The 17329-nt window shown below is 40.8% G+C and overlaps 1 protein-coding gene across 1 annotated transcript in view; it reads left to right on the top strand.

Moving 5' to 3' along the window:
• Positions 1–17329, top strand: part of CNTNAP2 (contactin associated protein 2) — a 1192916-nt gene that overhangs the window by 1103737 nt on the left and 71850 nt on the right. Inside the window, exons 17-19 of the mRNA XM_054190578.1 lie at positions 1687–1923; positions 11690–11935; positions 13455–13588. Coding sequence (XP_054046553.1) covers positions 1687–1923; positions 11690–11935; positions 13455–13588 — 617 coding nt within the window. The remainder of the gene's footprint in view (positions 1–1686; positions 1924–11689; positions 11936–13454; positions 13589–17329) is intronic.

The following is a 17329-nucleotide window of genomic DNA, read 5'->3' as shown; positions in this document are numbered from 1 at the left end:
TTGTATTTCTCTGACTGTTAGCCCCGGGGCTGCGAAGTGCAGACATGCCAAGTGCCATTAGCTGGAATCAGAACTGCATGAAATGTTGAGCAAAGAAGCACTTTCCTACCTCTCTAGATATCTGTTAACAGGAGAAGAGGAAGAAGGGAAGAAGAAAACCACATTATCTCTTTTTTCTCCATTTTAGTCAGGATTCAACAGCAGAAATTAATTAAAATGAGGTTTAAAGCCTTCACTGCCTTAGTAAATAGCACGGTGTCACTGCAAACTGTGTATAATGTGTCACCAGATGTGCAGTCATTATTTACAAGCTCAGATTCTCCTCTACTGCTGACTGTGATCCCGATAAAAGGCTGTTTCAAAATAAGCTGAAATGTGAAGTTTGTTTAAAAGGGGGAGCCTTAGCCTTTTAAAAGAAATTCCAAGCTTTTTGCTGAAAACAGGAAGAGCTGGATTTTTTTCAAGTCAGAGTTCTTGGGGAACTGTTAATAATGGTGATTTTTATTAGTAACACGAGCAATGCTTTAAAATACCTAGTACCTTATTATGGTGCCTCCCGTTCCACTTTCTGTAGAATAAATATCTATTCCTTGGCCCAGCGAGAGAGCCTGAGGGATGTTCACTTCACGTCCTAGGGGCTAGGACAGTCACCAGGAAGGGAAAGAAGGCAATTAGATGTATTAGGGTTTTTTTCATCATATGAGTTACATAGAATGGGATCACACCGGAATGCCCTCTGCCCCATGCACTTGGCAGAGACCAAGCATTGCCTTCTCTTACTCCAAATCACCAGCAGTTGATTTGAAGCAGCCCTCTCTCTTTGGTGTGTATTTAGTCCTCTTCCCCATTCAGGTAAATATCAGCCTCTGTGCTCGGTGGTGATGAGCGTTCAGATCTCCCCAGGGACTCTTCAGCACCTGCGGCACTGCAGTAATCAAAGAGACGAGATGATGAGGAGAAAGGATGACAGCCACTCATTGTTATTTGCTTCCATTTTTTAGGTTTTCCTTTGTTTCTAATACAGCCTCAGATAAGACTTGCCTAGCTAAAATCGCATTTTTCAGCAAGTGTTTACTAGGGGGAAAAAAGGAACAGTTGTTAGTGACTGCTAAGAAAAGGCACCTCAACCCAGATTTTCAAAAGTAGCTCTTCAGTGTTTACATCCTTCACCCTATACTCAGGCAACTAAACAATATACCTGATGTTGCTTGGAAATTAACATCTACGTTTCCTACTGCAACTGGGAGCGGGGATTTAAATCTAGTCCTTCTTTCCCCAGCATACCTTTGAAAAATGTGACACTGCATATCATATTATGACATTACTATTGGCATCTATCATCACTAAATCATATGGAGAGTAAAGCTATACCTTATATACCAGGTCCATGTCTTCCACTGTCATCTCTAAAAATCTGGAAGTTAAAATCTAATGAAGTCTTACAGTGGAGGGCTAGAATCTCTAATGTCTAATCAGTGTAAAGCAAACACACCTAGCATTTATGGTTACTTATGGTATGGTATCTAAAGGTTAGATTTTATTGATTCCATTGTCATTAGGACAAGGCAATTCCTTGCCTTTACAAAGAAGTTACTTATTTCCGGCTGTTGTCACAAGTTTAGCAATGTAAAGCAACAACAATAAAATCTGTTCAGTGTTCTCTTACAGTTTTGCATTCCCTCTCAGGTGCTGCGGGAGGCCAGCGAGGCTTCCTAGGTTGCATTCGTTCGTTAAGGATGAACGGGGTTACACTGGACCTGGAAGAGAGAGCGAAAGTCACGCCGGGGGTGAAGCCTGGCTGCTCCGGCCATTGCACGAGTTACGGGATGTACTGTGCAAACGGCGGTAAATGTGTCGAGAAATACAATGGCTACTCCTGTGACTGCTCCAAAACTGCCTACGATGGACCATTTTGCATTAAAGGTAAATGCTTTAGTGGAGGAGACAGAGTATGGGAGAACTGCCTGAGAAAAAAAAAACCACAATAGAACCAATGCTTCAGCTTTTATTAATTAAGCAAGTAAATCCTGTTTAATACTTCTTATAAACAAGTCAAATTATACACCCAGGATTTTAATGTGATCGTTTAAAACCACATCTCTCATTAGTACTAATATATGTTACCTATTTAAATCAAATAACACAACAACAAAATGCATCGGGAATGCCTCTAGTCATAGCAGGTATGGCAGACTGTATTCCACAGTCTTGAGCTGTTGAACAATAAATTCCCGCTAGCACAATGACATGGTTACTCCTTTAGAATAAACATGGATTTAAACAAAAACTACCTAATCTCATTCAGAAACGTATTTGGAGTTACATAGGTGTGAGCTTCGGTTGAATATCTTATAAATTGGGATGCCAGCATTTGGATTAAAAATTTTATCCATCCATAAGCAGATCAAATCTTCTAGTAGCTCAAACTGGGGTAGAGATTGAACTTGCTAGGGTAAGGGAAGGTACAGAGCTCCCACATCTATGTCAGTGCTTTGGAAATGCCTAAAGTATGTTCTGCATTTTCAAAATCAACGATTGTAAGAGACCAATTTACTATGGACACACGTGCCTGCATAAGAAAGACAGACAAGTGAGGGAAAGACAATCTTACACACAAAAGAAGGAATGAAGGTGCTAATTTATTTCCACGTTTTTTCTTATTTTGACCAGAAGTTATTGTGACAAATGACGTAGTAATGGGAATATAATTTTCCAAATGTTTACCCAGTATGCAGGCTTTGTGGCCGCTTGTTTCCCTTACATTTCAAAGGATATTCTCATTATATTCTTGAAATAGTCTTCTCTACACCTCTAAAGGTTTCATCACATTTACCTGAGGTGCGAATGTCTCTCAGCAGCTCCCTTTCAATGTCCTTTTATTGGTACACAGAATCATCCAATCTGATGCTTTTCCTAATCATTTTAAAAGCTTTCCCAAAAGTTGCTAATCCTATGGTTTCAACTAAAAAAATATGAAGGCTTTTCTCATCAGTATCAGAAGCCTCATAAACTGCTCTTTTGCTTTCACATTGCACACTGTACCAGGAATCCTGCAGGCAGGATGGGTCACCAGTCACTAAATTCCCTCAATGAAGCTGTCGTGGCAGTAGGGGAAAGCTCCTGTCCTTTGACATTCCGGTTTCCAACTCCTTCTTAGCTTCTCTTTGCTTTCTAAGTCAAACTTTGAGAGTTACTTTGCAAATATCCGTACCCTGCTCCCTGCCAGCCACACTTAGAGAAAACCAAGTTTGTAACAGAAAGAGGCAGTCTTTTTATCTGATGCTGGATTATGGACTGATCTTTTAATTCATTTTTCATTAACACTTTGACTTTCCCCTTTCTAAAAGCACTGAAATGCCTGTGTACGTCTTTTTAAAGACTATATTCTCTGTTTTCCACTAATTCCATTCTTTATAGCAAGGACATAGTTGGCTACTGCTCTGTCACTTGTGGTTTTCTAACCTGCACCACAGTATGCAGTTGGAAACTGTGATGTTGGGTGAGTCTAACGTGAGGCAAGCAAGAATATTTTCCTTTGTTCCCTTCACTAGGAATTCATGTCAGCTGCCAAGAAATAACAAGGTTAGTGCTTTGCACAACAAAGTAGGACTATGTTTTGTTATTTTACTTCTCAGAGTAAATCTTCCAGGCCAAGCAGCTCTGTTGATTTGATAATCAATAGTGCCTGACTTCTTAAGTCATCACATTCAAACCAATACCAGAAAAATATGCTAATCAGAAGGAGTGAAGGGTGACATAATATAATACCTTTCAATATACCACAGTCTTCTCTTCCCGTTTACTTTGCCGCAAAAAGCTTTTCTTATCCCAAAATTTTATTTTGATATTCAAGTCACTTCCCCATGGCAAACTTTTGGGGGTTGGTTACATACTGAAACTGCTAGCAGAAGAAGTGATAGGAAAAATCCAAGAAAAAACCATAATTACTTAAGGAAATCACGATACAATAGTTCATAAGTAATAACCACATCTCACAATAAAAACAGGCTTCGCATATTGTGGATTCTTTTGCTGATGAAATCCATCCTTAGAGCCAATGATTGATGAGTGACAAGAAATTGCATTGTCTCCAGCCTTATTAGCAGCAGATCACAATGTGATTGATGTGGTAGTGGCTTGGAAATTGCAGTGTTTTTTTACAAGGACAAAAAAAGTGCAAAAATGCAGCCTGATGTCTATTTTAACTTTATTTTTGTTTTGTATTTGGGGCATATGCAATTGGCTTCACTTCTCCCTTCATCGCTCAGAGAAATTGTTCTGAGGAATAGCTGCAGTGTTTCTGCAGTCCTACAGATTGCTTTCTGACCTTTCCCTGTCCTTTGCTTAAGCATAAATTCTCTTTTTTTTTTCTTGCACAGCTGTTCTATCATCACAAAAGCATTTCTGAGAAAACAATTAATTTTTGTTCCCTTAAAAACAAAACTCTTTCCTTCCTTTAAAGAAAAAGAGCGAAGGTCAAATGCTGAAATGGCTACGCAGAGCGTGTGGCAGCACCGCAGTGTGGGGGATCCCCCAGGGAGAAAGCATTCCTCGCTTTGGCACTGAAGTGCTGTGGATCTAGCGTAGGAGAAGAAATTGCCCAAGACCAAGACAGTGTGGCCAAAAAAAAAATAAAAATAAAAATTAAATAGCTGGTGCTGCGACTCATGGGCCTTCAGGTGTGCTGGAAGGGTAAATTCAAAGCTTCCCAGTTTCTATGCAGTTACTCAATTTGCAGCAACAAACACCAAGGTGACAGTGTATACGCTTTTTTCTTTCTTTCAAGTAAAGCTCAGATTCACGGTGTAAATTTTTGCAATCCTTATGCCAATGCCCAAACTGAACTCCTTCATGTTTGTTTTTATATTTGCATGAACCCTGAAACTCCTTACAGTGATATTGTCAGGGTCAGATTTCCTTCCTTTCTCACTCCCTTCTCTGCCTCCAAGAGAAAAATGAGCTTTTTACTAGGATGAGTGGATGCAAAAAGAAGACATAGCAGATCTGGTGCTACGGCACACGGGTGAAGCAGCTCTGCATCCTTCCACAGACTCTTAAATTGCCATTTGGCCATCTCGCAGTTCTGCCCTGTTTATACCATTCAATTAATTCCCTTTATTTTGCTGGGTGCAAATACATTTAATTTTTTAGCTGTGAGTAATGGGGAGGTGATTTTTTAAACTGCTTTAAGATAACTAACATCATAGTTTTCATTGTTCATAATCCAAGAACCTGGAAAATTGAGGCAACGTTCCCTTCCAACCTCAAAAAAAAATTCTGCTATGCACAACATGATCATGAGCCGTTAGACAAAATTTATATCCGAAATTTTCCTTGGGTTGGAAATGTTAGACTCCAGTCTGGTAAGTCTGAATGCTACAGTCAGGTTTTTCTACGTGTAGATCTAAATTCAGGACTTGGGGCTTATCCTCTATTGAGTAAATATATACACTCACAAAAAATAGATATACTCTGTAAAGCTATTCCGTTCTGCTGTCCTGGCAATACTGCCTTATTAAACATGCACAATAGTGCTCTAGTGCTTTGAAAATTGCATTTCACTTAAGTCGCAAGAATTCTTTTATTGGAAAAAAAAAAAAACAAACTTTTTTTTTTCTTTTTAAAGCAAAACACGTCTTCCCTGTCCCCCCATACTACGTATATATCTCAAAAGAGATATCAACCAGATTATAAACTGAACTTGCCCTGCCCACTTCACATCCATAATAAACTACATATAAAATGCAAGGATTTCTTATTCTGTACACAGAAAGCAAACAAATCAGTGTAGTAAGTTAAAAAATACTAGGTCCTGGCTCAGAAAATGTGATAAACTTTCAATTTCTTTGTCAGCTAGCTATAATAGGCCTGCTCTGGTGTCATTGCTCACTGAATGCAGATGTTTTATGAAAGCTGAGTAGAGCAGCTTCAGCAATATTGCCAGCTGCTGCGTGCCTGTGCAAAGGCAATGGCGAGATTTGAGGTTCTCGCGTCAGACACCCATCTGCAATATTTATACACCTGCATGCTATTGGAGTAGTATTGGCACCTCACAAGCGGATAAGGTATTTATCCTCACAATAGCTCTGTGATGCGAGAAAGTGTTTTATGATGGCAATGCAGAGAGCGAATGAGAGAAGGAGGGAAGCAAGCCACTGCTCACTTTGAGAGTGGATACCTGTGGTACAGGAAGGAATTGAAGCCAGATCTCGCCTATCAAAGTTGTCACTCTGAATACTGTGCAATCATCAAATGGCAGTCTCTAATATTTCTCAAATGGCTCTTGCAAAGCTGCAAGTTTTTCTCTGAGGCTACCTAGAGAGCACCTCCAAAGACTCCCCGGCAGGAAATCATGAAACCTGGTCTGTTGTATATTTGACATTACATTTTTCTTCATCCATCCTGTTTTATTTGATGGGGGGTTTTTAACAATTATGGGTATTTCCATTAGAAAGGGAGCTGGCTTTTTGGTTTGATTCAGCAGAGAATACACAGCGCAGGTTGCCATTCCCTTATTCTGAGCCTCCTGTCCTAGACATCAGTTCAAACGGCTGTAGCTGTAGAAAGATCTATAGTAACTTCACATCAGTGCAGAATGAACAGCACCTGTGATTTCCCGGACATTTTTGGTCTTTCTTTGGCATGTGCACTTCTGTCCGGGTATAGCAAGGTAAAATAAAAGGCACTGGCTTTACAGGGCCATTGCAAAAGAAGGTTCAGAGCTCAGCCTTGCTTAGGTGTGCCAAACTGCTTCCCCACAGAATCTGCCTGTCGGCATTGAGTAGGGCGGCTTGCAAGTGTAATCAATCAGGTGGCTTAACCCCATCTTCTGTGTCACTCATCCTGTTCCACTGAAGGTAGCAGGAAACTTTGCATCGATTTATGATGAGTCCCCATAGTTTCACAGGTGGATGTTACTTCACATCTCCCCCGCTTCTGATGGTCGTTTGTTCAAGAATAATTTTTTTATAGGCAGTACTGATATACTCATATAGAAGAAGCAAGCTCTCGTTGAGTTTGTATTCTGTTAATGCCAACATGCAATTGATGCATTTTGGTATTTTACTCCACATGTAAAATGTTCAAACATGCATCACAAATTATTACAGTAATGGTAGCTAGAATATGAGAGCTGAGGATGTAGGACAAGACCTTTAAATCCCCACTTCTGGGTTTCACAAACTAAATACTGAGCCTGAAGGTGGAATAAAACGTTGAGTGAGCTAAGCAGATAAATGATAAGCATTACCATCTTCAGAGCACTCAAAGTAAATTCTCTCCCAGATCAACAGCTGTGAGATTCTGACCCTTTACTGATGCCCTATGGCCAGAATGTATCACAGTCTTAATCTTTGTGACCACGGCCTGGAAGTCGCTGCAATTTCTGGTGCTCTCTAGCACATTTTTAGCCACAAGCCAGACAAGCAAGCTCTAGTTAATCTATATTCAATATACAAAACTATATGAGAAATCAAAAAGGAAATAAAATTATGCACTGGGAAAAGAGGCTTTGTTCTGCTGTCTAAATTGCTCTAACAATCTTTGCACATGCACCGAGTGAGTGTCAGAACGCCTCCAGTGACTGTCCTTCCTTAGTATTTTGAAAATGCTGCTTTTCACATCCAGAACTCCATGCAGGGAAGACATAACGTTGAGCGCTAGCAAGCAGCGTCACAGACTTGTATTTTTAATTTACCGGATCTGACAGGGCCAAGGAGGCATTTAGGGCCTCCAGATGGGACATGCTTACATCTGTTAAGAAAGCATTTCAGTCAGCTTTGCGAAACAAAGAGGAGAGAATCTTTGCTGCAGTTTTAATGTCTCCTGGCCAGGCTTCATAACTGTCAGGATTTTGTCTTTGGCTTCTGTAAGGCAGGGATTTTGCCCTGTTACTCACATTAATAAGATTGCTTCGAAGGCCCAGCCTCAAAAAAGCCAAACACAGTAATACCAGAGAAATAACCGGCATTACTTTCTCCTTGGTCCACAAGTAAAAGGTGAGACAAGCCAGGTCTTTGAATTTAACTTGGAAAAATGTGAGATGGCAGTTGTGAGCCAGTGATAGCTGTCCTACTGCAGAGGGTAGATTCCACCTCTTACGGTGCCACTCTTGAAAAGCTCCTGTGTTGAAATTGGGGGAGTTTTTTGGGGGGTGGGGTGGGTTTTTTTGGTAGCTCCACAGATCTGTCGCTTCTTTATTCATTAGGAATAATAGCTTGCACTTGATTCATGGCAATCCCTATTAACATTTGTATTCTGACTGTCAGCACAGAGCCAATTCAATTGCCATAAAGCCTGCGTCTGTATCTTTTATATACGCCTCCAGATAGAAAATCTTGCTGAAGCTGTGTTCAGCCTCACCTGTGCCATGCTGGCAATGCTCTTCACAGGTGAGGACAAAGTAATGGAGAAAAAAGACAAGTTCTGGGTGTGACTGACACTGACATTTCACAGCGTTAAACCAGCAGCAAAGGAGAATCAGATTCCTACTTATATTTTCTTAGGCCTACAACACTGGCCCAGAAATGTCCTGAGATTGTGGAATTCTTGTAAGAGAAATGAGGGGTTTTGTAGGTATTTGGCCTTTTCCTCCAGTCTTTCAATACTCCTGATCCCAGACATAATGAGAGTGTACAAAAATAAAAGTATCTGAGCGGGGAGAGACTGGGGAGATGACCAAAGAATTGTAACCTTCAAAATAAGTTTGTCAGTTCTGGGTACACATGCATTTTGTGTGGAAATTTTGGATCAGCTTTTGCTTCATCCCTTTTCAAATTGAAGCCAGACAGTTTTGTGAAATGTGTGCAGTTCACATTGGGGATACGCATATTGCCTGACAAAATCAAGAGGATGACTTGATAAAATCAAGAGAGGATGACTGCACTGCATATTGGTGTGGAAATAGGTACTGCTTTCCAAAGAAAACTGACCTGTTACCACCACATCCATTTCCCCGAGGTTTCTGTCTCGAAAGGGCAGTTTGCAGAGGAACCTTTCACTACGCCTTATGCCTGATCCCCCAAGACTCATCTTTTCAGATAGCATTAGAAATACTCCAAAAGAAAGCAGAGTGCTTGGAAACATCATCCACATTTTGGCAGCAGGGTTTATGCTGCATTTTACCCATTTTATTCAGGCAGTGTCCTGGTTTTCTGAGCGGTTTTTTGAATGAAGGACTTCAACATTCTTTCTATAAGATCTTCAGGAAGATGATGCGCTTGTGACCTCCAAGTAGATAGTTTTTTCGTTGATCAGCCCTCAGCATTTCCAAGTCATCTTATACCTGCGTTCAATATAGAGAAAATTGTCCTTTAGCTTTTTCTAATATTCCCTAATAATTTAAACAACCTGCTCCTGTGAGCTGCTGAGCACTTTGCAGCCTTGCTGCAAGGACTTCAGCTTCATTCAGTAAAGAGCATAATCATGTGCGTGAACCTCTTTGCTGAGCTGGAACTTGAGGGGATTCAATATCTTCCTGTTGAGGGCCTAATACACTCACACAGCCGAAGTGAACCTTCCTCTTATTCGTTCTCTTAAGAGAGGTGGTGTGCGTGTGAGGAGAATTTCAAGGCTCATTACAATAGCTTGCACGCCTGTGATAATACAGCTACACTGAAAATTATTTTCTCAGCGCAAATCAAGTTAAACGTACAGAGCATTCTTAGCTTTGTCAGGAAATCCTTTTGGGAAAATATAGTCGTACCATTTCAGAGAGCACCATTTACTTAAAGCTTTCTTTCTAGTAATGAACATTTAAAGGAGCAATTCGTAACATTTGCAGCTGTGGAAAATGCGTTGCACGCTTTCCAGTTCAGCCCCAGAGCAGCACTGAGGTCAGGACTGAAGGTCCCAGTATTCCCAGTGCATGAGGCATAGCTGGGCAATCCCGAAGATCGCTCCTAAAATAAAAGGCATGGCAAGCAGTAAACAGGCCGGAGGCATAATTTTTCATCGGTATGCTGCGTGCCTGCGCAGAGCCTCCCTCCGCCGGGGCTGCGGTCCCCCCTGGCAGAGCGGCCACGTCAATCGTGGGGGCTGCCTGCGCCCCGGCACCCGGCACGCCAGCTGGGGCCAGCAGCCCTGCCCGCGCCGCAGCAGCCTAATTGATACAGCATCTGCCCGAGGAGCGGCTTGCGTGAGCTGGGAGCAGAGGTTGGAGAAGAATAAATTAGCAGCCGTAGGGATATTGTTGAGCCCGTCTTTCAAATACTGAAGAGCTGCAGTGTGCGCTGCTTTAGATTTGTAAGTGCTAACGCTTATTTTCAAGACCGCTGTTAACAGCAGGAGGCATCACAGTTTCGGTAAGTATTTTCAGGATAGGGTCCTTCACTTTTAATACAGGAGTACTTAAGTTGAGTCTACTGCAAAATATAGTTGTTAAATTGAATTGCCTCTGCCATAACTGTTTCAGGGTGATTTAAGGTTTCTCCTATAAAACAGCAGTTATAAATCTATCAGAATGATTGAATTATTTATAGCACCTTGGGACCACAACTTGACTCCATGTTTTACATGGCTGCACAGTGACAGTGACTATGATATTTTGAGTGTTGGAGAGTTTTTACACAGCAACAGGAAAACATAAAGCTTTTCCAGCGCTAGATTCCAGCACATACCTTCTTAATTAAGTTAAATTTAAAAATTTCCCTTGATGATGTTGTCCCAGACAGCAAAGCCTATCCAGGACCACAGCGTCACTAAGGGAATGACTGCCATAGAAAGCCAGCCCAGCCATCCCCAATAGACTTAGTAGGTTATACACTACCAGTGGTAGGCAATTGTGCTGTGCTGCTTAGGATGCTGTCGAAGTAGCCTTCATTGTAAGAATGTCAACCTTGAATTATGTTTTTAATGTTAAGAAATAGGCAGGACTGTGTTATTATGAGAAGTAATAACAATGCTTTTTCAACTGCAAGTATTAATTCTGCCAAAAGTAGTTTTATTTTCTGTCAGAAGGATTGAAACATGACATTTTGTCTCAGATTGGTTTGAAAACTTTGTCTGGGTAGCATCTCCTGGGAGCTACAGTTCAGGTGTCTCTTGCCTTGTTCCCCACTGAGCCAAGCTCCCTAGTTAATTTTGTCTCCCATAAGAGAATCCTAGTTATGCAGTTCTCACGAAGGATTGTGCCAGCAGTGGATAACTTTCTAGCATTGTGTCCAATCCTGTTCCAGATCTTTGATGATGGAATTTCCATCATTCCTTTGTGAGGTGCTTCAAACACACTTAAATTTGCTGGTCAGAATTGCTGTTTTTCCTTTTCTTTGACAGTGTTTGCTTACTGTGCACCTTAAATCTCTCTTCCTTGTGTCTCCTTCTTTGGAGCATTACCTACTGCAAGACTTCAACGAGAATAAATCTAACGTCTGGTTCTTCTGGTCTGTAGTATTAAAAAAAGATACAGGCATAGACCTTCTCTGTGACCCAAAGGAAATCAGTCCTTTACTCTGTGAATCCAAGTACCCGCCAAGAAAATGGAGATTGTCCTTTTCATGCTCATTGGAAAATAGTGAGGGTCTTCACCTAAATATTGGTAGTGCTTAAATAATGCAGCAGTAGAAATATGCACACGGATTAGTACTGATCAAGTCAGTAGGAATATGTTTCATTCCAGTAGGAATATGTTTCATTCAAAAGGCATCAGCGTGTTTAAGTTCTGTTGTTTTTTTTTCTCTCTCTTACGTTCAAGATGTTGGAGCATTTTTTGAAGAGGGAATGTGGCTTCGTTACAACTTCCACTCCCCAGGGACTAGCATGAAGGATTTAGTTAGCCGAACACTTTTGAGTTCTGCAGATCCTGAGATCACAGCGCCTGACCTCAGCTTGAATAAAGAAGAGCTCAGCTTCAGCTTCAGTACCACCAAGTCCCCTTGTGTCCTATTGTACATCAGCTCCTATACCCAGGACTTCATGGCTGTGCTTGTCAAGCCGTCTGGTAAGCAACTGCTCTGGGCTCTCTCCGTTGAAGGCCCTATTGATAATAACACCAGCTTGGCATTCAGCTGAAGGTCTGAACTAATGAGAAAGTCTCTCCACCCTTGTCATGTAGAAGTTACGTGCATGGGACCCGAACCTGTGTTCTGCTTTACTACATTCTGCTGTACTAGGTTTTGTACTGAAGTAGCCGTTCAATTCAGTGGGGTTTCACTAGACAACCCTCCCTCTCAAAACAAAACGGGGGGAAAAGAAACCCCAAACCCGCTATAACAGTCAGATCCGTGCTGTGAACTAGCATTATGGAGGGGACAAGTAGGCATCCACATGTAGGCACGGTAATTGCTGAACTCATGGCAATATCACCAGTAACCAGTGGAATCCTTGAAGTGTAATGTACTGTCCTTCTGAAAATCGGGATACCCACTGAGGTGGCTAAAATATGGATGTAGCGTAGTGTATAAGGTCCTAAACATTTTGATGACAGTTGAAGGTTGGATATGGATCATCTTCTGTTAGAATATTAAAACTGTATATAAACACTGAATATTCTTTGATTCCAAATAGTGCCTTAGTGCCCTGTGAAAATCATAATTAGGATGATTTTTCTACCATTCTCTTCTATGGGATAAGATAGTATGAGTATTCCACATGCCACTCATTTTTTTCCCTTCACAGGGAAGAAAGAAGGTGCATGAGAGGCATCCCGCATCAGACATCTAAACTATAGTCATAAAGGTCTAGGGCTGCTCTTATGGGCCAGAATATTTCAGGTTTTGATCAATAACGGGGTCTGCATTTCCCTTTTCAAGCATCCCTCCTTTTAATCAAATATTAAAATTTGTTACAAAGAGCCGACACTTCACTTTTGTTTAGAAAAGAAAAATCTGTCTGGCAGTATGTCATGAATATCAATTAACCACTTTTGACTATACTTTTCTAACAATATAACCAGAGGTTTTCATTTCACCATATATTATTAAATTTCTGTAAAAGTCCAGACGGTCACCCGTCAACAACAATTAAATGTGAGAGCAAAGAAGTCCCTCGTGTAGATTATGTGTCAGTGTTAATTTGTTGTAATTTTGCCTTTATTCATTGCATATCAATGGTTTATTCTTTAGAAAACATCATGCTTTGTAGAACTTAAAATAATTTTACTGCAGCAAGGATAATAATCTCAACAATGAAGTCTACTCGATGTGCTCAAATTTGTACCAATTGTCCATGTTGTTCAAGGCATAGCTCTGATTTGTTTTATTTGCAGTCTGGAGTGTTTACAAACACTTCGGTTTTGAGATGCTGGTCATTGTCACACTTCTGGATTGTAAACCGGAAGCAGTTGTCAGCCCAGTAGCTTTATAATGTCACACACTATCGCTTCTCCTACTGCGGAGACCAGGTCTGAGAGCAATTTAAGTGTAAAATTATAACAGTTGCATGAGAAAATAAAGAGGGGAAAACAGCTGGTGAATAGAGATCAAAATACCTGAGGGTGCTTTTCACATTTCTTTCACTAGGGAATTTGCAAATTCGGTACAGCCTAGGAGGCACCAAAGAGCCTTATAACATTGATGTTGACCACAGAAACATGGCAAATGGACAGCCCCATACTGTTAACATCACGCGGAATGGACGGGACATAGTACTACAGGTAAGTTGTAGGTTGTTTGCTTGCATTACTTGTAGCTTGTAGCATTCTCTATCTTGATGGTTTTCTTCTCTCTGAAGATACCAGTGCAATTTAGGAAGTAAAATGAACAGTAGATGGCGTTCTGCTTGCAGATCATACTCCTAGGAGTTAACAGCAGCTATTCGCTCCTTCTATTGCATCGAGTTATGTTCTGAAATTTTCATTCTAGTGTGATGACAGTTGGACTAATACACGTGTCACTGTAGATGCTCAAGAGCATCAGAGACATCTGGGCTGATAGATAACATGGGACATAAGATAAACCTGCCCCGTTCTGGAGCAGCAGCTGGAACCCGGGAGGGATACCCTGCAGCATCTTAAATGGCAGTAGAGCCTGATGCACAGACAGCTAAATATCATGCCGTAAGCCCTGAGTCTGCAAATGAGAACGTCTTTAAATGTAAATTTACCCTGCAGTCCGGTGAAATCAGAAGTGTTGTTCTGCAAAGATGAGCAGATGCTTAAATGTTTTTGTGACAGGAGTCTGAGGCAGAGAGTATTATTGAAGGCACAGAGCTCTGGCTTATTTAGTTTTCGGTACAGCCCAGGCAGGAACTTCGTCTCTCCACATCTCAGTTTACAAACCTTTGAGATAGTATAATACTATCCAAATAACTGAGGGAAGCACTACAAGAAGCAATCAATGTTTCCAGGCAGCTTTCCCTCTGTGGTCGTTACAGCACTCTGTTTTCATTCCCTGGTTGTCACATCTACAAACATGGAGATTGCAGCAGGGTATGAGAACAGTTTTGTTGGCAGGAGAGTCCGGTGGATGGGATAGATTAATCTGGATTTGATAGTTCACAAGAAGCAAACCAAAACCAATAAGAAATGAAATATAAAAAGGGGAAGTCTCCTTGGGAACCGAGCCAAAAAGTAAAGGATAGTAGCTGTCACACTATTATCTACTGAAAGATTAAAATAGATCCCTGACAGTTATCGTTTCAAGGCATCAAAAGGAAACTTTTTCAATGTCATTTGGCTGAGGCACTCGATACTCAGAATAACACTGGATGCATTGAAGTAGAATTGCCATAAAATTATTTGCAAAATGCCAGATAATCTAAAAAATATATAGGTGATGCATCCAAACACTTTTCAGACTTTTGGAGGTTGGGAGGGGTATATATACGCATCTTCCTTGCATGCTGTTGCATTTGGATATATTTCTCTTACTGCTAAATGGAAGCTAAAGAAGACGTAGAGTTAGGTTCCCTTCTGCTGTTAAATGCTTCAATTTGGCGGGGGCGGGGGAGGGGGGGAGGGTATGGCATGGTTCCTATGGAGTCATAGCTGGCTGATTTAGGCAGCTGTAAAACTAAACAAATGGTTTTCTGAAGGGATCAGGTGAGGTACTTCCCCAGTTGGAAAACGTGTACACAGTTAAGTATCCCAGCATTGCATCATCTCACCTACATTTGTGGCCCAACAGTATTTTTTTTCCCCAGTGTTCTGTTGGATGGCTACCTGTCTAGGGCTTTGAAGAGCCAGAAACATTTTGGTTAGTGCTGCTCTGCTGGGGTAAAAATTTCTTAATCTAGTCAGTGTTTTTGAAACACAGCTTGTTTACGTAATCAGAAAGCGGATGCATTTGAGGCTTATTAAATGAGATGATCTGTCTGATGCACACGCAAGAATAGGGAAAGGAGGGACCCATACAAAGCAAATCCAGAAATCCTACCCCTTCCGTATCCTGAAACAGAAGATTTCTATCAAATTTTGTTTATTCCCCATAAGGAAGTTGATTTTGTTACTTATCTGGTTATGTTCTGTAAATAAGAGAACTGATACAAACAGAAATGGATCTGTTAAGTTCCATAGTTCACTTGAAAATGAGTCCTGTTTTGAAATATAAGCTCTTCATGGTGTCTGAAAATACAGAAGATATAAATACAATTTTCCTCAGTATCCAGAGGACAAATCATAAAGTATGAGTTTTCTCTTGCAGATCTGAGCAATGAACATTAGAGTAGACTTTTATTTCCTGCTAAATCCTTCTCCAACCTGACGAGCAGCTGGTTTGCTTGCTTTTAAGGAAGACAGCTTGCTTGCCAGGTGCTGTTGCTCACACTTCCACATCTCTACATGGCATAAAAGTGTCACAAGAAGGATTTATTTCTCATCAAAGCTTCAATTCAAGAGCACTCAGTTAGTATTTTTGAGATCTTAACAGCAAGTTCATACTTAGAATACCTGTCTTTCTAACTTACTGTAATACCCCTGTAGTGCCAGAGAGATTTAAAAAATCTGCAGCCAGGCAATAAATTGCTACCATATGAACTATGTGAACTGGAGTTATATCATGATTCTCAGGAGTTTCACTTTTATATAAATACAGTAAAAGACATTATTGAACTCTGTGAGACCTCACCTGATGCTGGCAGACAGGAGACCACTGGCTACTTACATAAAATCAGAGTTACTCTCCAATCACTCAGAATTTTAGGTGAGCTTTGAAATAAACATATCCACAATGTTGTACATGTATAAAGTAATAAACAAGCACAAACCCAAATATTTAGTGTGAATTGGTTTCACTAGAATTACATCCCTGTTCCTAAGATACCAAGACTGTCAAGACTAAAGGCAGTAGCAAAGACTCTCAAGAAGTTTTTGTCTTTCAGTTTTCTACATGCACTGACTGCAGACAAATCAATAATTAGTTCTACATTAAATTACAAGCTCCCTTTTGTGATGCCAGTGGTTTCTCAAGGATATGATTAAGGATATACAGTTAATTTAGGTGCCAGGAAAAGCAAATGACATAAATTCAGGGACAAAGATCTGCTTATTTTCCGTTGTTCCAGAAAATACTGGGGGCAAAATTAACATTTGCTAGTAGGAATTCCTATCTCTCGTCTCTAGTAAAATACCAGATACTAGTAACTATGGCACACCTCCAAAGCTGCATTAGTTCACCTGTGGCAAGAAAAAGCCCAGACTGACAGATGGGGAATGCATTATCCCAGTAAATGACATTTCAAGAGCTGAGCTTTAGGTCACAGAGGGCAAGTTTTACTTTGTTTGACTTCATTAAAAGGTTTCATGCTTCAGCAGGGTATTTTCCATATCATAAAAACCAGATCACTCTTTACCGACTGTTCATGGGTGATTAATGCTATTCACACATCAGTAAAATCTTTTAAGAACGCCAAGGACAAAAGCTCCCTAGCAGAGGTTCTGATCCAAAGCCCACTGAAGTCAAAGGCCTTCCGTTGACTCCAGCAGGCTTTAAATTGTACCTTAAAGAACTGCAACAGCTACACCCTTAGTGCAAGACGTACACCTCCTGCTTCTGTGCGTGTCCCCAGAGTAAAATAAGGAGTGGAATCTGGATCAGAGGCATTTCTGTTCTGTTGCACAAAGCTATATCAGCATCTTACGAAGAAAAAAAAAAAAGAAAAAAAACCCCACATGATGTGCTTTAATTTTCAGTGGAATAAAGCTGATAGTCAAGAGACTTGGACTGGGCCTCTCAGCTTCCGTACCAAGATGTTCTTGTAGATTCTCAGCAGATCTCCAGTTCTTTCATACCTGCTTCAAAGCCATTTCTGGAATGGGTTTTGAGTCACAGCTTCTAATGCCTTCTTTGTTCCTGAAAAGGATTAGACCCAAGCAACTTTGTTGGGACAGTTTGTCCCAGATCCGTCCATACTGTCAGCAGCCACTCCACATCTGCTCAGAAGACCGTATGGAAAGATA

This window comes from Rissa tridactyla, chromosome 2 (assembly GCF_028500815.1).
Source record: "Rissa tridactyla isolate bRisTri1 chromosome 2, bRisTri1.patW.cur.20221130, whole genome shotgun sequence".
Taxonomy (NCBI): Eukaryota; Metazoa; Chordata; class Aves; order Charadriiformes; family Laridae; genus Rissa; species Rissa tridactyla.
The sequence above is the reverse complement of the archived record's forward strand: the minus strand, read 5'-3'. Positions and strand labels throughout refer to the sequence as shown.